This window comes from Triturus cristatus, chromosome 11, assembly GCF_964204655.1.
Source record: "Triturus cristatus chromosome 11, aTriCri1.1, whole genome shotgun sequence".
Classification (NCBI taxonomy): Eukaryota; Metazoa; Chordata; class Amphibia; order Caudata; family Salamandridae; genus Triturus; species Triturus cristatus.
In genome coordinates this window covers 1,086,318,832-1,086,339,824 of record NC_140594.1, presented here as the reverse complement: position 1 = coordinate 1,086,339,824, position 20,993 = coordinate 1,086,318,832, and the positions used below count along the sequence as shown (strand labels likewise).

At 44.8% G+C, this 20,993-nt stretch overlaps 1 protein-coding gene across 12 annotated transcripts in view; it reads right to left on the bottom strand.

The window, feature by feature from the left end:
• Positions 1 to 18,249, bottom strand: part of TNIK (TRAF2 and NCK interacting kinase) — a 787,085-nt gene extending 768,836 nt beyond the window's left edge. For all 12 annotated transcript variants that reach the window (XM_085635448.1, XM_085635452.1, XM_085635449.1 and 9 more), the window contains exon 1: positions 17,803 to 18,249. In XM_085635448.1, coding sequence (XP_085491574.1) covers positions 17,803 to 17,859 — 57 coding nt within the window. In that variant the 5' untranslated portion in view covers positions 17,860 to 18,249. The remainder of the gene's footprint in view (positions 1 to 17,802) is intronic.
• Between the last annotated feature and the right edge of the window lie 2,744 nt (positions 18,250 to 20,993).

Genomic DNA, 20,993 nt, shown 5'->3' with positions numbered 1-20,993 from the left:
GGTTTGTTTTTGCACACTTTAATTCTGTTGTCATACTTCAATCCCATCCTTTAAATACCCGTGAACTTACTTCTTCTAAGACTAACCACTGCTGAAGTTGTTGATCATCATTACTATGCAAACGCCAAGTACAGTAACAACAGCACGTCTCATGTTCCCGAATCAAATTCTCAAATATATTCAGTACCGGATTAATCACTGCAATTTCACTTAAACCCCCTGAAAACAGAAAGATTGCTGATCTGTACATCCAAATTCTGAACACCTAGTCAAAGCAGGTGAAGAACGCTAAACTTTCAACATTTTTAATTTCAGATTTAATTCCTTACATTCAGCTCTTTATTATAATATATTACATATGTGCAAGTGTTAGGCGAAGAGGGGTAATTTGAATATGACTAAGGGCTTATCACATTTATTAGGGTGATAATGATAAGGCACATAAAAAGTATTTGTACAGACTTGCATTTTAGAATAAGAAATCAGATTGGTAATCATGAGGCCCTGGTCTTACTTAACTCAAGGGCCAGAAAATCATCATGGTCCCTATAGGGATTTGCTAACATTTTGTAATTACTACACACATTTGCAAGACATTTACCAGTCAACGCCAGTCATGACATGACACAGAATTTCCAGATCATTTCCTGGTCCTGATAATGGTTACCACATTAGGACCCCTATGTGGCCTCTAAAGCAATGAAACCTCTTCACTGGATTTCAGTCAAGGCCACAGCAAGATCCATGTGCCTTGGTTCAGTGCACACATGCACCCTGAAATAAAAGGTTCCCAATACCAACAAATGAAGCTTCAAGAATATGGAGACCCTCATACTGAAACAAGTGATGTCAGACAATAATACAGGTACACCTACATGTCGGCTATCGGTGCCATGATGTGGAATGCCTCTCTACAGTATAATCTCACACATTTTCAGATCACACCTTAAATGCTTCCACTTCAAACAAAGTGACAGCAGAGCAGAATCTAGGAACTTCATTACCAGGTGCTCTAAACAAATGTTCTGCATTGATGTTTCAATCACTGACGTATTGAGATGCATGTTGATGTCCCCTTCTACACCAGGGGATATCAGGTCCTTTCTCTCATCCTCTTGCTTCAGCGTTATCAACTCTATCAAAACATTACCAAAGCTGACACAGAATGCTGCACTACATCAAGTAGCTTTATTAAGAATGGTTTACATTTGTGCTGATCTATCTCAAAGTCAGCTTTTCATTCTTCCCATTTGCATAACTCGCTTCCTAATCGCATCTTATTCACAATGCAACACACTCAAGTTCAAAACCATCCCTTGCTTCGAATCCACTTTTCCTATTTTTCTGTTCAGACAACTTCCACAACTCTGTAATGTTCATGCAACCATCTCTTCTAAAATTTCATATGCAACATTGTTCATAAGAAATATACTCTCTGCAATTCGGTTTTACTATGACTTTTCTCTCAGCCGAAGAAACTGAAACTTCGACAACCACATCTTATGTTCACCAGCTTCTTTCTCATCTTTTAGTTACGTTGCCACCTCCAATTTGTTTTTCAGCATCCCTCTTGCAATGTTTTCCACCAAAAATCTCTGATTCAAGTCCAATTTTCCTACTCCTACACTTCTGCTGTATATAAAATTCTGCACCCTAATACCTTCTCTCAACACTGTATATTTCACTATAGATCACCCAATTTCAAGTCCCGTCTAGTTAGCATTCTGACCTCCCTGCTTTCCTCCCTCCACACAGATCACATTTTACAGCTCTGCCCTCTCTCAAAGTACAGCACATTTCAAAAACGCTACATCTGATCTTTTTTTCCTCTTATCTGTAACCTTCGAATAGCCAGGCTTTCTGATGTCTACTCTGTGTAAATCAAACTATTTTCAAAAAGATTTTTCAGCCCCTCCACTATACTTTTTAGGTCTTGCCTAGTGTTGCAGCGCGAATGCTCTGCCATCGCTTTGCGAGGCATGCAGTAGATACTGTAGTGTGGAAGCTTTCTGGAAGCTCCGCCCACTCTCTGCCCATTGGCGATTGGTTTGAGGCTTGTTAGTCCCTCCTCATTCATCATTTGTATCCTTCCAGGGCTATTGGCCCCTTTACTCTTGACACTATTTTCTTTTAGGTCTTGCCTAGCATTGCAGCGCGAATGCGCTGCCTTCGCTTTGTAGACATGCACTCTATACTGTAGTGTGGAAGCTTCATGGAAGCTCCGCCCACTCTATGCCCATTGGCTTTTGTCTTAAATGCTGCCTTCCGATTGGTTTGAGGCTTGTTACTCCCGACTCATTCATCATTTGTATCCTTCCACAGCTATTGGCCCATTTACTCCTAACACTATTTTCTTCCCTGTCTCCCCACCCCACCGCCCCCTCCCTCAGTCTGACTTCTCACCCTCCCCCCACCGCCCCCCCACTCCCGTTCGTGTTTTCTTGCCTGCCGGCACTTCCGTTTTCATCTTTATTATTGCCACCTTGAAATATGCGAGTTCAAGATGCGTGCCGTACAAAAACTTCTTGTGTTTAATTAACTAGATTTTAATGTTACTCTAAATATAATAAGACTCTAGGCAACATTCGGGGTATGCATGGCAACTGTCGCCTCTTAGTTCACAAATGGCATTGTTGTCAGTGGGAAGAGCGGCAGTGTTTTAACTCATGCTTAAAACGAGCACTTTTTATAACTTCCTCTCAATTCAGTGCTATAATCTTGTGTACTGGAGGTGGTGCGCTTAAGAAATGCACTTTTTTTAATTCTGAAGAGACATTATCGCACATTTACATCATGTTTACTGTAGGATTAATATGCTGATCATTTTCACGGCTCGCCCACTGTATCGTATACGCTTGGTTCATCTCCGGCTGGCTCTACCTGTTAATAAATATATTGGCTCGCGCACCTCTAATAAAGAGATGAATGGATACATGACAGTGAGCCCGGTAGATGGTAGAGAAATCGACTGGTACAGACAAAGTCAGTCTCCATTGCCTCACATCAGAATCATCACTTTCAATAACCTGGAAATCTGCCGCCAACACCCGCATGCCCCAACCTCATCCGCCTCACCTATTCTTAGTAGAAGCGGCAGATTCTGAGCTGTGCCCTGCTGGTGCAGAGGAGCACGGCAGAGTCTGTAGAAGCGCTGCGATCACTAGCCTCTCCGGGCAGGCACCTAAGCCTTCCGGGTGCCTTCACACTCAGGATAAATGAATACATTATGCTTTGTGCTTTAGTCACCCCTCTGTGAGCACTGTCTGGTAGATGAAGCTCTGTGATAATAAACACATTCAGGGAGGTGGTTGTGTACAAACAAACAACAGCCACAATAACGTACGTTTTGAACGTGTAGTTAAATACCTGCTCATCGAGTACCTCATTGGCCGATCATTCCATGGCACTACCAAAATTACATTTGGACACATTTGCTCAACATTAAAATCCTCCCTTCTATGGGTCATTTAACAACTCAGGGCTTTGGGCTTAGATAACCTACTTTGGATGCTGTGTAAAAGAGTAAATACAAAAATTAATGCAATGAAACTAAGCAACCAGTACTGTCTAAAACACTGTTAAAACTGACACGCATTCTGGTGTTTTGTTTAGTTAATGTCGATTTTCTCATAGATGCGAGTAAAGTACTCTTAATATCTTAATGAAATCTGCAGACTTTTAACTAATAGCACCGTGCGACCTTTGACAACTAGGCAATGAATACATTTTCATGTACCCCCGAAGCCCCCCTGCCCCCCCGCCCCCTTGGCAAACTTCATTGCCTCCCAGTGTTTGGGGGATAACCAAGACGCAGGAGAGTGAGTCGAATAGTCTAGAAACTGAAAGAGAAGCCGGAATTTGGATTCACATGCTCCGATCCCGATAGTTAGTCTGTAAACACTACTTTTATTAATGTGTTTCGCATTAGTAAAGCACCACGGTGTGCATGTGTAGCGACACTTCACCCGTGAGGTACGTGCAAAGCAATTGTTGACACAATCCACATTTTGCGTTTTTTTCACTATATTTATTATGAAGTGCAGGACATTTCCAAGGGATTTTGCACACTACATACTTGGAGTTTGATGTCTCTGAACTCACAGTATAAAAACACACCTTTAAGTGAAATAGTTTTTTTTAATTGCAGGTCTTAAAATGCTACTTTAGAAAGTTGGCATTTTCTTACTTCAACCATTTGGGCATGAGTACTGGGCCTCTGACACCATAACAGAAGAAACACTTCTGGACTGAGGACATTCTGCCAGGAAGAAGAGCTGTTGGACTGCCAGGAGGGACAGCCACTTTGATACTTGCTTTGCAATGTTGGCCTGCTGTCTGCTACTTCTTGCCTGGAAGTGGGAGGACTGGACTTTGCTCTCTACATCCTGCGCTCCAAAGTTTCTCCAAGGGTTGGAGTTGAGCTTTGCTCCAGTTGGAAGTCCCATGGCCAAAGACAACACATGCATCTTACTGCCAACACCTGTGCTCCTCTGCTGGGAGTCCTGACCTGCCAAGTGGTGCCAAACCCAGTCCTGGACCCTTGGAGGGGAGTCTGGTGCTGCAACTAAGAAAATCGATGCATCAACTCCAATTGTCACTTCGGAGCCAGTGCATCCCTGCTAATATAATGCATTGCAGTCATCTACCTAAAAACTTTGGTCCCCGCTCGCTGAGTACGGAACGCAATGACACCAACTTACAATGCAAGCCCTAATGATGCCGCAGTGCCTCCGAAGTACCGCAGCAGGGTGAATCTCGAGCACCGCTTCACCGAAGTTCGGGACGCACAGCTCCGACGCCGCGCCTGTGGCCTGGTGGTTCCACATCAATGCCGTGGAATCGATGCACCGTGCTGTGGCATCGATGCACCATCAACACCAAATTGTCTTCAGGACCCAAGGTCTCACACCTGCAACAGACACATCACCTTCCCTGCTACCCCCTTGGCGTTAGCGGCTTAACAACCATGTACCACCTCCAGGAACTGACACGTCACTTTGCTACATTGTCATCTAACCTCCTTTGTGCACTGCATCGTCCCCGAGTGACAGTGACCTGCATAGCAGTAAGGAACCAATGAATCATCTGCTTTTGCTCCACTTCACCTATGCACATTGCACCATCTTTGACTTTGTAAAGCATCTTAGATACTGTACTGGGGTCCACTCTACTCCTGTAGCCAGCCCGCGCTCCTTAGCGGTCGGACTGACCTTGTGGATCTATCACGCGCGACCAACTATCCCCAGCTAGAGCTATTTTTTCTAACTGCTATAACTTCATTTAATATTTAAGGATTCATATCTTGACCTGTGTATGTTGGATTTTTATCAAGTTTTACTCGGATAAATATTGGCTATTTTTCTAGACTGGTATGGAATACTTTTGTGGTGTTTTCACTGTGTTGCGGTGTGAGTTTGTGCACAAATTCTTAACACAGTACCTCTTTAGTTTAGCCTGACTGGTCCGTGCCAAGCTACCCGAGGGTGTTACAGCAAACAAATGATGGACGGAATGCTAACAATGCAAACATTCTCACCCAGTCAAAAGATCTGGGTTAAATCCATCATTCTTTTGCCCACTACGCCACCCCAGTTTGGACCCAGCCATATGCAATTCAGTCTTGTCCCTGTGCCCCATGGGAACAGTCCAGACCGAACTGCCAGGCTGGGTCCTCCCTGGACCGGAAACAAGCATCCTGGGACCGGTTTCAGGGTAGGTCACCCTTCTTCAGCCAGGCTAGCTTGAATCCAGTGGCACAGTGAGCAAGGGACCCACATCTGGGCATACCCATCCCACTTAGGGCAAAAAGTGTTACAGCAAACAAATGATGGACGGAATGCTGACAATGCAAACATTCTCCCCCAGAACAAAAAAGATCTGGGTTAAATCCATCGTTCTTTTGCCCACTACGCCACCCCAGTTTGGACCCAGCTACCCGAGGGTGAGCACAGGTAAACTTTTAGTGTGTAGTGCATTTACCCTGACTAGAGTGTGCGTCTGTACTTGGACAGGGTGTAGACCATTGCCAACTAGAGACCCCATTTCTAAAACAACCAATCATAAAATTGGTCTCCCCAACATTTACAGTTAGACCTTTACCACTATATAATGCTGGGAGAAAGCCTCCAGAAGCACAGACATGGAGACTTCATTCAAAGTAAAGAGAGTGCCATCAATGAGCAGGATGATAGATGGAGGCACTCCGCTCATACTTGGATAATTAAACGTCAGTCCCAAAGACAGCTCGGGATATTTAATTAGGAAACTTGCCCAACACTTGCAGGGATGTAAAGTGAATGTACTAGATCACCCATCTTATTACAGTCCGTGACTGCTGACATACCAGCATGAGGTTCTTGCATAAGTCCATGGCCATATCTAGACTATTTTACTTCGCCCACAAAGTTTCACTGTTGACCAAATTGAACAAGTTTTTTTAATCTATGAAGGTGATGTGTATAGCCTGGAATACTTTGCTAAAATAAAGAGCAGACCGGATTATCTATTGTTCAGGCACTGTTCCTGTACTCAGCTTGAGCATCACTCAGGATGGACTTTTTCTGCATTTACACAAGTACCTTCTTAAAGTAGAACTTTGTACACATGTTTCCTGGTACATTCAGTAGTGAACTGGGCATATAATTCAGGAAGCCTTTCTTGTAAATTGGCAATGTAACTGCATGTGTCCCAGAAGTATAGATATGAGCTCTTAAGGAGACCGTGTTAATCACTTTACGTAATATGGAACCAGGATGTCCAAATTTAACATGAAATGTTTCATAACCGCCCAATTGTGATTTGCAATGGTATCAACGGAGAGCAATTGCGGTTGTGACCTTACGGACACCTCAGAGGGGATGGTAACTGATTTCTAAAGGGGCAGTTATATCCAGTGGATAGATTCCCCTTTGGCAATCATGCTGAGAAGCCTCAAGGGCAGCAAGCAGATGTCTACGGGACAGCTGAATGTTAGTAGAATACTTGATTCCACTTTTGTAGGAGTGGCAGTCCGTAAGCCCCTGTAGAAGGGCCAGTTCTGAGCTCGGAACGTGTCGGCAGGAAAAATGCTGCCATGAGATCTTCATTTTGATTTAATAAATAAAGGATATATTTTTTATACATCTTTTAAAGAGAATTGGGCTCCAGTTTATTATTGACAAATTTGCCCTGAGATTGGGCTCCCTAGTGCGGCGTGGAACCTTGGATTGTTGAATATATATTAAATCTGGAGGGATTTTATGAATTGTGTTATATTCAATTCCTCTCCCTTGCTCCACCCTCATCTAATGTTCCGGAGTGCAAGAGAGTCAGTGGTGGCTCGACTGCTTATTACACTAAATGAATGATTGGTACTTATAACCAAAATGACTCGTACAGACTTTACACCTTGTGATCCCTCAATATTCAGAATAAGTCAAACCTCATCTCCCCCGCGCAGCTCCCCCCCCCCTGCAGCTAACTCGCACAAAAGATCTGAGGTTGCTGCATTGATATCTCCATACATGACAAAACTTTACTGTCACAGTTCAGTTTCCCTTCTTCGCTGTAACAGAAGCACTGAATACCATTCCACTAATTAGGACTGGAGCCTACAAAGTAATCCCTTTTGTACATTGCTTTGGGCTAGCAGACTCTCACTCTCTATTGTGTAACTATAGGTCTACTGAACTCCTGACCCTGTTGGTTAAGACTGCCCCTTTTAATGTGCATTTACTTGCTTCACTCTCACTGCAGAGGATTTTTGAGAATATTCACTGACAGCAAGCAAAGTCATCATGCAGAAACCTTGAATTCTAAACAGTGTATTGTTTGGTTGTCATATATCCCATAAATCATGCAATATCAGCCAAAAGGTCACCATTGTATTGGAAGTTGCTTGTGCTTCAAGGTATAGTAATAGTTATTGAAGTATCCATAACCCTCCCCTCACAATTGCAGGAACTTATATGGCATCTTATCAGAGAAACTTCTTGTTGTGAAGCAAATTCCCTATAGAGAGTTCTTTGCTACACGGTCACCTCACCAGTATCTTAAAACAAACACCTTCCTTCTAACTTTGTTTACTTAACTTACTATTATGTGCCTTGATTTATCTAGCATGGGAGAACACCTTGAACTTACAATTGCAATGTATGTGGCAATTGAATGAAGGAACCAGTGATCCCCAGTTCAATTACAAACATAACTTATAAATGTCTGCAATGTGTTGAATAAAAGGAGATTGGAACAATAAGTAACAAGCCAAAAATAGAACATATTGTCAAGTAAAGGTCTGGCTCCAATCCCAATAATCACTAAATAACAATGTAATACTTGAAAGAGAAACGATGAGACGTAAATCTTGTCCCCCACCTTTCACCATCATGATTGAAGGATAGGGCAATGTGTTTATTAGGTAAATTAAAAAGTACTCACTTCCCACTGCCTGATAGATTACAGAAGTGCAGACAATATCTTAACAATAACAAGTTTTCTATTGAGGTGTTCGAAGTGATAAGAGAAAGTAGAGTTATCTAGAGAATATCTCTCTGGATGCTAAGACAGAAAATATTCTATTTAAAATCTTGTAGAGTATATGGTCCCCTCCCTCACCCCGCTTAGCTATTCTCAAGATGTGCAGAGAATTATTGTTGATCAACTGAAATTCAAGGATAAACATTTAAAAATGCACATAAGCATGATCACATTTGGTGCGCACATTCCATGCTGATATTTATAATTAAGGCTCCCTGTTTTCCGTTTTTATTGATTTTTACAGATAAATACAGACAGAAAACCATTTAATTTCTTGTCTGTATTTATTTTTAAATGTGGACAAAAAAGGAAATTGGGTGCTTTGAGTGATTCTAAATACACTTTGCCCTGACTGTCAGGCCAATAGCTGTGTGGAATGATAGGTAAGGGGGTTAAAAATAAAAGGAATTTTAGTAAAGAGGCTTAAACAGCAGTAGATATGCACTAGGCTGATACTGAAATGTGCATACTTTCATATAAGTGCATTAATTTATCTTCTGCAGGTGCTCATATCCCTGAAACCTGGCAGGCATTCAAGCGTGATTGCATATTTATTGGTTGAATAAATGCGGAAATATACCAGTTTCAGCTTTATTTTTTTCAAACCCATAATAAATATGGATAAATACAGACAGAAATGTGAAAAAAATAAATACCATAAAACCGGGAGCAGTAATTATAATTTATGCAAATTGTGTAGTTATTCAATTTAAACTTGTGTGGCATTGGTGCACATGAGACTTAATGTGCATGGAACTTAGTATGTGATTTGAAGGCACTATCAGGTTGGATGACCATCTATCGCAAACTAGTTCCCAGTTGCGGGAGCTCCAAAATTTAGCAATGAATTAAAATGAGTACTTGTGTTATCCACTAACCATTGTGCACAATAGAAATGCTTTTATGGCTAAAAACCAATTTCCTTTAAACAAACCTCAACTCACAAAGGAAAGCAAGAACCAAGCTACTAGTAATCCTTCAACACAAGACAACCTGTTTGGGATGAATATATTTATGCACCAATCCACCTCACCAAGAGAGCTCACATCCACTAACCATTCAGCTACCATACACATTCTGGCCCTCAGGAACAATGCAGAACCCTAAAGCGTCAAACAAGCTTTCAGTCCCAATGCCAAACAAGCAAATGCAGGAGACTCTTCTGTCAAATATTACAACATGTCACCCCTGCAACACATGACATAAATAGCCATGGTGCAGAGAGAGATGACCAAGGCTGTATTCTAGATTATACGCTTAGTACCTTTCTATTTTGTACTGTTAAAGATATTTACCAAGTGTGAACAAGGAAAGGATGCTGGTGCACAACATTTAGTATAACAAAATGATCACCATGATCTTCATTATTGGTGCTGGTATTAAGGGGGGGGGGGTGGCAAAAACTTTAAAAAGTTAAATACAAAATCAATAACATCTCCACTACTGTAGTGGTACTGTATCCAAACCTGTTGATGGTCAAGTGACAGAAGCAGGAAAAAAAGTCAAATGTTTCCAGGCTAGAAACTGTACTTAAGAGAGTAAAATAAAATTAAAACGTTAATCTGATATTTTAGTGCACACAATTGCTGTTGCGTGACTGACTACATAATTAAGCTTGATTCCCATACTGATGTGAACAAGAGAGTTCTTGGCTTGTTCTGGTCAAAGTCCAGGCTGAACACTCCAGTACAGCATGCCGAACTCAAGACCCCGAACACGTAACCATCAGAAAAAAAGCCTAACAGTTTCCTTGACTACCTGCTATGTTGTGACCATTTCTTGCTGAACAGATCAATCCCCACTAGCAGGCAATAGTCCCTTGCACAATAGAAATCAATTAAAATAAAATCTAGTCTTAGTACTACACTGTGGAGTAGGGTTATCCAACTTAGCATAGGAGGACCGGATCCAAGCCAGATTTTCAGGATATCCATATAGCATACATTTTTGCACAATGGTTTCATAAGGAACTCATTGACCAGTGTATGGCTATCTTGAACATTTAGAACAAATGCAACCCTCCCAGAGATATGTGAAAACGCTCCTGGATTACACGAAACCCTAAGACATTCGTGTAACTGGAATTTCATGACGTTAAACAACAGCAATTCTTGCTCAACCCTGTTAATCCTCAAGGAAAGGGTGGAATTAATGGCAGTTGCAATTATGAGATTATGCAATGTGTTTTATTTATAGAAAATAAAAAGCTGTAGTAGCCTACTAAGGATATTAGCAGTAAACATAACAATCCCAAAAAATATTTCTGTAACTAAACTTGGAAAATATCAATTATGAGATTAATTTACTAGATTATGGCTTTCTGGTAGAGGTTTGACAAGCTGAATTCACCAAAGAATACAAGGACAGACATATTAAAAAAGTGTATCAATTTCAGGTATCAGCGGTAGCCAGTAAAATGGAATCCAAGTTCGTCCAAAAGGTTATGTGCGAACGTTTAACAGCAATAGCACATTGGCCTCTGCCAGTATCCAGAGTCAATGTGCATATTGGGTCTTTTAGAGGAAGCACCCCATTCGTTAAAAGACAATCAATACAAATAAAATAATTACTGAAAATAAAACGATAAAGACAGAAGATCTAGGTGTTCTAACTACCGCAATGGAATTGAAAGAAAGTATTATCCAGCGTTTATTTATATAAAAACATATGAATTTGTAAAGGGCAAGCCCATCCCCCAAAGGGTTGCTCTTGGCACTATATGACAGGGGCTGACAAAGTTTCTAGATATCAAAAAAATAATTAATAAAATTAGTCTAAATAGAGCTTATTTCTACGTTGATGGCTAGTCTGACAGTTTGTGCATAATCAAAAGAAGGGGAGGGAGGAAATTTGCTTGCTAATACTTCTTCCGTGGAATATGATAGTGACACAAAAGTATAGCTGAGCTTCTACAGCCCAATGCCGAGGCTTGTTATGAGTCTATGTTTAGATCACAGCAATTGGTTGTTGCAAGTAGCGGCCCTCACCCATAATTAGTGGCTTGCTTCATCACTGGGCTCCATCTCCCGACATTGGTTCTGTTGGGATGGGATTAACCACTCGAATGTGAGCACTTAATATTTTGTGTGAGAGTTCTGAGGAACCTGTGCTACTGGAAATAAAAGTATCTTGAATAGAAGTCAAACTTTTATTGATTTGGGGATTTCCTTAGTCAGACAAGACTAAACATATGAATGTGAAAGAGAAATTAATATCCCAACATCCTAGTCAACATGTTTCAGCCTTCTTGAAAGCCTAAGATTTTAGAAGGCTTTCATCCGGACTAAACGATCCATATCTGTCTCATATTGACTGTCAATACATATACAAGCAAAGCAACACAAACACAAACAAAGATTTTCACTCAATGTCTGTTCTCAGTCTTTTTCCTACACGCAGGGGCGAAAGACCCCTTAGTTGAGGAGAGAGAACATTTCCCTTTAGTCACACATTAGTCAATGGACAGATGTCTCAGTCATTCACGTCTCTGTAATCTTGCTGGTACCATGTCGACTAAAGATTGGCATGGTGGGATACTAATTTCCCTTTCCCACCCATATATTTTTAATCTTTTTCTATTAAAAAAAAGAAGCAATGAAATATTGACTTTTTCTCCCAGACATTTGTATTTCCAGCAACAGTTACCTCAAATCCCTAAGGCAAAATCTTAAGTGCTCTCATTGTTGGTGGTTGAGCCTATCATGACAGAACCAATGTCAGGATGTAAGTTATAAAGTATGCCACTAATTGTGGTTGAGGGACAATATTTTCATCTACCAATGGTAGGGATCTAAACGCACACTCATAACATGACTCACAAAGGGGCTGTGGAGGCTTTCCAATACCTCTGTGTAACAACAGTGTGATAATTTGGCATAGATCTGCCCCAGAGGACCTTCTTCAGACACCCATGTTTTAGAAAATGGATAGAAAGGGATATCTGATTAGATAAAAAGATCCAGGCTAACATTAGTATTGTGGGGTCCCTCCCTACACTGTGAATGGGCAAGTGAAAGTGAGTGGCACTCCTAGTAGGGCGAATAAGTCGTCTTCATATCCCTTCAGGTTCTCTTATGGGGCATGCCGATACACACCGACTAGATAATTTTAACAACAGGCTTTCCTTTGCAACCGATGGATGGCACCACTGACTTTAATTTTGCACCAACATTTCCAGATTACATAATTTGCACTGATGACGCTGCAGTTTTGGAAGGACCCATTAAAAATGCCATTAATCATTGCTTCCGCATTGGTTTGCTTATTGGATGGAGCAAATGTACGAATGGGCACATGTGCTATATGCCTCCCCCTAGGTGCAAAATAACAAAAAAGGCAAAAAAGTGCCATCAAGAATAAAGCAGGGTTGTTCTCTTTGCTCAACAGTGCTCCTAAGCATAGTCTGCTAGGAGCACGATGCCAAGCTATGCGGTCATCCAGAGACCATCTAAAGGTTCATTTGAGTGAACAGAATGTTTTGCTTTCAACCCAGTTCTACTGCTGGGTCTTCTATGTCTCAAACCATCAGTGTTTGGGAGGTGAGTAGCAGGCCCCAATATACCTAGAAAAAGATAATCTGAAAAAACATATTGCAAATTAGCAGCAATCATCAGCTATTACGTACTGCAACGCCAAATTATTTTTAGCAGTTTCCCGCTTACCTTAATGACTGGGATATTTTAGGAGTGACAATAGCTCCTTACTGTGCAACATGTGCAGCAGCGCAGCCTGGCCTACGCGTGAACAAGCCAAGCCTTTTCTGAGAAAGCTGTTTGAAAACAAGTTTTCGGAAGTGCACATGGTGTTCGATCAACTGTTCCTTCTGGTATGTATTACACACATTCAAAAACGCCAGTTTTTGGATAGATTCTCTTGCTTCTTGAAACACTACCCGGAAACCTTCTTAATAATCTACCAAAGAAACTACCTGCCACTGTTTCCCACAGTCAAGAAACGGTCTTCAATTTCAATATCACAGAGGCCTCTGACAAGCTGCATGCCCACAGGAAAGATCCCGGGGAAGAAGCGTTGTAGATAGTTACTATCAACAATGAAGAGTACCTAATATAGCCTCTACCGGCCGCTGAAGGACTGCTCCAGCGTTAAAGGCCCGAGCTGAAGGAGAGGGCCCTTAAAATAAAAAAAAGGAGCCTGCTATGGAGGGCTCTAAGGAAAGTAGAACATTCCACCCCTAGAGGTCAGAATGTTCTAATTTGTAAAACAAGGGCCTCACAGAGCCCGAGGGGATGAAATACCCTCGGCTCTGTGAAGCCTTTGTTCACAGCAACAGCTGTGAACAAACATTAGAATGTCTATGCTCTGGGCTTCTACCGGCCATTAGAAGCCCGGAGCACTCCATTGTCTTCAATGGGGCTCCCAACATTACAAAGTTCTAATATGGGTTTTTAACAAGGGACTAGAAAAAGGATATAGTTCTTGATCAATGCATTTTTTGACTGTCTATGCTGACACGAGGCAAAGCATTTGGACATGGTGTAATCAGCAGGAAATATAGGGCCAGATGCATCACAGGGTTTTGCCTATTCTGTGTCTATGGGAAAATGTGTTCATGTATATGGTCCATAGTCTATTGGCTATGATGTGAGCCAGAAGACCTGGTTTCCATCCTGGGCTTCAGCAGGGTCCAAACAGCGTGTAATGCTGGCAAATCAAGTTAGCTCACATGCCCAAGACCGTCTACTAAAAAAAGTAATTTATACGGGAAGCACTCTTTATATTTTACCAATCACTCATCTATGTAAGTATTTCAACACTTAGTGGCATATTCACTAGTAGTTCATGCAGTGTTGCAAGGCACGTTTCTGCGTTGGATGGATGACAGAGAGCTGAACAGCGCCACATTTACCAGATGCAAAACCTTAATACTTCTGAGCCTTGGCATGTAGTGCCCATTTAGCTTACCAAGTCCAGCACTGTTTGGATAAATTAATTTTAATGACAACATTAAAGAACCAGTATATTCAGTGGTTGTAATTGTTTTTTTTGCAGAAAGAGGTTTCCAAATGAAATGTTTTTTTAAGACTCATCAGCTATGTTATTAGCAGAGCTAAACCCTAATAATGCCAAAGGACAGGGGTGCAATATATGCTTGATAAGAGGATTGCTGGACAGCAGTGCCATCAAAAGATTTAAGCAAAGACACACAAATGATGGACGGAATGCAGAACAAATCAAAACATTCACCCCCAGTCAAGAGCTCTGGGTTAAATCCATCATTCTTTTGCTCACCATCCCACCCAAGTTTAGACCTGGCCATATGCAAATCAGTCTTGACCCTGTGCCGCATGGGAACAGTCCAGCCCGAACTGCCAATCCAGGTCCTCCCTGGACCGGAAACAAGCATCCTAGGACCGGTTTCGGGGATTTACCCCTCTTCAGCCAGGATACCTTGATTCCAGTGGCTCAGTGAGCCCAGGACCCACGTCTGGGCATACCTGGCGCACTTTGCGCGAGAAAGCAAAAGACACACAATTGATGGACGGAATGCAGAACAAATCAAAACATTCACCCCCAGTCAAGAGATCTGGGTTAAATCCATCATTATTTTGCTCACCATGCCACCCAAGTTTGGATGGATTTATGCCTAGATCTCTGTACTGGGGTGAACGTATGACATTGTTCTGCATTCTGTCCAACGATTGTTGTTTTTTGCATTTGTCACCCCGAGTGGGACAGGTATGCCCAGACGTGGGTACCGTGCTCTCCATGCCACTGGAGTCAAGCTATCCTGGCTGAAGAGGGGTGAAACCCCGAAACCGGTCCTAGGAAGCTTGCTTCCAGTCCAGGGTGGACCTGGCCTGGCAGTTCGGGCTGGACTGTTCCCATTGGGTGCAGGGTCAAGACTGATTTGCATATGGCTGGGTCCAAACTGGAATGGCATGGTGAGCAAAAAAACGATGGATTTAGGCCCAGATCTCTGAACTAGGGTGAATGTACGACATTGTTCTGCATTCTGTCCATCAATTGTTGCTTTTTGCATCAAAAGATTTAAGGCCAGAAGGATTGGAGAAGAGCCCAGGAACCTGCAAGAATGACTCTTCCAACGTCCTAGAGGCTTTTAAGAAGCAGCAACTTCTTAGGACATTTTATAGCATCCTCTGGTGTCTGACCCTGGTACTCCATGCAACATCCCATCACTTAACCCAAGAGGGTGCAGACAAAATGAACAGGTTTCTAATACCAGTAGAAGTGGGTACCGTGTGACTCCATGTCATCAGCAACACCGGCCTGGGGTTTCCTTTCACAAATGACTGTTTTTCAAGTGTGTTAGTCCAACTGGTACAATTGGCCAGAACCAAGACTACAATTCCCAGAATGCACCAATGTTTTTACATTAACGCCTAGTACTCGGGAAAAGGTGTGTATCGATGTTATCACCTGCTTCTCAGATTGTTATCGCACTCACTCGTCACCAGCAGTTTGACGTTTACCCACCCACACACACACACACACACACACACACACACACACACACACACACTGCTGTACAACTGTGTGCTCAATTTTCTGCTTTCCAAATTAAAGTCAGGTTAGAAATGTTATGAAATTACTCAACACGGCCATGTTTTCCGCCCAGGCAGCAAATTTGGTATCGATTTGTGAATCAGACGCCGTGGAAGGATTCAGTCAAATCGACACATTAGATTAATTTATGGCCCAAGAGAGAGATTTGTGCAGTCTTTCATCGAAGTTTACCTCGGGCAGGGAGCTCCCTCTAAACGAGGGCGCGGGCCAGGAAAATACTAGTAAAAATCAAATTCGCTAATAAAAGTCAGAAATGTGACCTGCGGCAGGAAACCATTGATAAAATATCAGAAAGCCAAGCAGCCCACACACCGCTGAGTGGCACATGCGCCGCAAGGGATGGCGATCGGATGGCACCTCTGAAGGGGTGCAGGGGGCAGGCTTGAATCACGCCTGTGGCTTTCAGGGAGCTGCCCGGCTGTCACAAAGCATGCATGAGGGTTTCATTCAATCTCAGCTGCTGTTTTCCCCGGAGTCTGACTGAGACGCGGACTTCACATGAGCCTATGGGGAGCCCCACCCAGAGCCTTTTATGGGGAATGATATAAAACACGTTAAATTGAAATAAAAACACAAAAGCAAAGCAAGTTTCACTAAATAAATGAAAAAAAAATAAAAACACATGCTTGATATTTGAAAGGATGGAGGAAAATTCAACAATGGATTTAAATGTCAATGAAAATTAAATTAACTCGGGTGGGGGCTGCATTAAGGTTCTATTTATAACTAGGCCACCCCGGAACACTATTCAGCTTCTATTGAAAATATATTTAAATCACAGGATAACACAGAAAAATATAGAAATTGAAGAGTGTTTTTTTTTTTTAGCAGAGCACCAAAAGGGCCAGCGACGTGGCTGATGGGTAGGAGAACAGCGCCCACCCTCCCCCGGCAGCGGGGGTCTTTATTTCTGAAGGAGCCCGGCTCGTGCGGTTTTAATTTGATATGAATGCAGCATCAAAATGGACTCTCCAGCAAGACATGTGCTGTTTTATCTAGTGTTACAGCAGCTGGCCCGGCTCGCGGCGGAGTCCGGGCACTCTGATCTCTCGAGGCAGCTTTGTGGCGGATGACCCTGGCGTGCCACGAAATGTCAAACGTCTGAGACGCACACAAAAAACGGCCACCGTGAACCCCTTCCACAGCCAGTCACTCCCATAGCACCGCCAGTCACTCACATAGCACCGCTCCACCTGGCCTCGTGCCGCAATGAATGGGGGAAGATTTCCCCCCCAGGTTGCCGAGGCACCGAAAAATTCACAGGGAGACGGAAAGGAGACAGCGAGCCATTGACTGGAGGAAAGGCAAACGCTAATCAGCCATGGCAGCGAGCGGTGACAGGCTGCAGGGCACACCGAGGCTGCAAACCCCGGCGTGCAGCAGCATGCGGGATAAAAATACACACACCAACCTCTGTATTATCAGAAGCAAGGATTCGGAGACAAGAGAGCGTTGCAAACAGAAGCAGCAGGCACAATGAACAAGTGACAGGGTTGCATAGGAACGCTCGATGCCTCAAAGCTGAGGCAGCATTGATTAAAAAAACACAGCACATAAGAATCGATTCATTAAAATATGTAACACGCCTATATGGGCTACAATATATTCCTGCAGCCGGGACCGAGCACAGAATATATTTATATACATAGCAGGTGCAGGGCTGGGATGCGCCTGGCGCACAGTGAATACAGACAATGCACATAGCATTGGTGGCTTCCAGCAGCAGCAAGTGACAGTCCTTACCCTGAGCGCAGACAGGTCGATCTCATCCAGGCTGCGAGCCGGGGAGTCGCTCGCCATGATGACTCCTAGATGGCGAGGAAAAAACAGAGCAAGAAACTTGCCCCCCTTGGGTCTTCAACGCCTTGACCCCTGCGTTGAGGTGCGTCCGCGGCGGGCACGGTGCCCCTCCTCCGGGTCCGGCGCGCTTCCTTCCAAGAGGCCGGCGCGGCTCTAGGGGCGAGCAGGGGCCGGGCTGCGAGGAGACATGACGGGGTCCAGGCGCTCTGGCTGCGCGGCCTCGGAGACGCGGAGGAGCCGGCCTCGGGTAGAGAGTTCGGCGGCTGTCTGTGCTTCCTGGGCGGGGCTCAGCGGCGGCATCGGGAGGGTGGGGGCGGCCGCTCAGCGCAGATGATGAGCGGAAGGATCGCTCTGTCGTTCCAGGCGCTCAGCACCGGCCCCAGCCGCATCACACCCTTCGAAACCTCCGCCCCCTTTTATGTATTTTAATATTTGTAAACACTGCGACCTGTGCTGGCTCACTTCCGTTCCCCACACCTGGGCATCGATTGGGCACGAGGTGCGAGGCGTCCAATTCTGGGAAACGGCAAATACATCCTGGAATGCAGCTGGGTACCACCGCCCTCACTCGGATGCTTGCACATCTGCATTACAACAGTGAACCCACATGTTAACCTTGGAAATTACAAAGAAAGCGTCCTTTGGCCAACCGAGGCATTACAGGCGATAGGTAAGAAGGCGGATACGTCCTAAGCGAGCACCAATATCTTTGCAGTATAGGAACCTACATATGACAACAGAATAAAGTGTAATGCCAATAATGTTCGTACTTATAATCAAATTAGATTGTGCCTTAAAGAGGAAACATTTCTGTTCAAATAGTTATATGTATTGCGTTTCTAGACGCAGTGACTAATCATTGGGGGTGGAAGGCTTTTAAGCCACCCCAAAGCATCATGGTGCCGACGTCACTACTGCGTAACTACATTCACCTATGGTGATTCCCAGGGACACACCTCTAAAGCATGGCTCCAGCTTCTGGTTTCACATATGCAATGTTCCCCTTGCTCTAGACGTTTTATGCAAGGGCATGAGGGACATTTTTAAGTTTTTCTCTCTTGGACCGCCCTGTTTTCAATATCCGTCTATAATGGTTTCAATTGGGTGGACCAAGGATCTGACGTCATAGAGGCCACTTAATTGGCTTAGAGAAACAAAGAAGTGATGGCTAGAATGCATGGATTAATTTCACCCACTTATAATTATTCAGGTCGCATTCCAGCCTATTGTTTTTTGTCCACTATGTTACTCCACACAGAGATCAGCTAAATGTAAATCAGACTTAGGGGCTGATTACGAATTTGACGGTCCATCGGAACACCAACATTGCGGTGGTGTGGCGGGAACCGTTGTACTGGTGGTCCAACTGCCGCATTACGAGTGCGGATGTCTCACCACCACAGGATAGCTGCAACCACTGGGAATCCATGATCCCTCGGCGGTGGCACGGCGGTCTGGCCCAGCAAGATGCTGGCGGTGCAACTGACACACCGCCAAGCATATTCTGAGTTTCCTCACAGCCACAGTTTTCACAGCAGTGAGCCAGCCATGAAAACTGTGGCAGTGAGGAAACTAAGGGGGCCCTATTGCCTCAGGGCCATTGGTTGCATGCAGGGGGGGATACATGTTGTGCCACCACAGTGTGCATGCACCAGGTTCCTGTACGGCATGGACTGCTCCTGTCCGTGCCTTGCAGGAACGGGCTTTGGCATGTCCAAAGCACTTCCTTGCTAAGGCTCACATATGAACCTTGGCATGGCACCGCCGTGGGACTGCCAAAGCCCGCTCCCACACAGCCAAAGTCGTAATCAGGCTCCTGCTCCAAGGGGGTGTGGCTATGATCGAGAGGACGTGTTTAGGTAGAGCTCAGTACGAGGCTCCCCTAAACATGCTAATATCTCTGCATGTAGCCGCTGGGGATGGTAACGGCCGAACAGAGAGTGTAAGCACCGCTGCCCTGAATGTGGGGCCACCGTCCAGAACTTATCGGAGCCCCATGGTGCCGACGTCGGCTCATGGTGCCGTCCGCTGCTCGGACTCGGCAGCGCTCACTACAGCTACGGGAGCCCGTGGTCTGGCTCCACCCACCAGGCCACAGAACATGGCGCAGTTGCACAAGGACTAGCGCGAACCCGCGGACGGGGTTTCCGCTGCCCGCTGATAGCTGCTGCTCGGGGCTGCTGAGTGAATGGGACCCCATTGTGCTGTGTGTTCGCCCCCGCCTCCACAGAATAAAGCCATCCACTCTTCGTTGCAGTGGAGTGAAGATACGAAGCGGCGGGGTCCCTGCGGCCCGTGAGGTCGCCGACCCGGGCGGAGATGAGATCGGCCTTTGACGGTCAGTACGGGTCAGCCAACGCCCGCTTTGCCATATGTATCTGCCCCCCTCCAACATCTGCTGTTACCAGGAGTGACCGCTGGTGCTGCCCGTGGTGACCTGGTCCCCGCACCCGTGAGGCCGGGAGGCGGCAGGAGCGTCACGAAGGCGGAATGATGCACCTGGTCCGCCTGTGCTGTGGCCGTCAAGGAGGCGCGAGTGAGGAGTGAACCTCTTCTGCCCCTTCCGTCCTTAAAGCCGGGGCTGCTCCGCTTGCGGCGGCTGCCGTGATGCGCTTGGGGATGCCCGGCCCTCTGCTGGTGAACCGGGAGCGGCGGTGACCTACTTGGCCTCTCCCGTGCGCGATCCTGGGGAGCGTCCTGAAGCTGGTAACCCCTGTCTGCCTCCGTGTCTACCAAGTGCCCTGATGGCAGGGGGCCCTCCTGCCGAGTAGCTGCCTGCTACGGGCCTGCAGTGCTATAGGAACTGTCGCTCTGGATGTGGACGATCGATGTGCCCCCTCTAGGTCCATACTGTGGACGTGTGCTGTGGCCCAGGCAGGGGGGTTCACAATTGATTTTGGCATGGACTTGCATAGCTGCGGCACGCTGCACAAGACTGCAAATAATGCCTCCAGGAGGTGGCTTGCTGGGAAATCCAGTTAACAAAAACGAGGGAGACGACTTGCACCATCGACGTGGGCAAAGCGACCTGCCCACTAGGACATGCGTTGGTACCGTCATCAAGGGCAAGACGTAGCATTAATGGTCGAGACGGCAATCCAGCCGTAGCTGGCACGCCTGGGAGAGACGGCGTT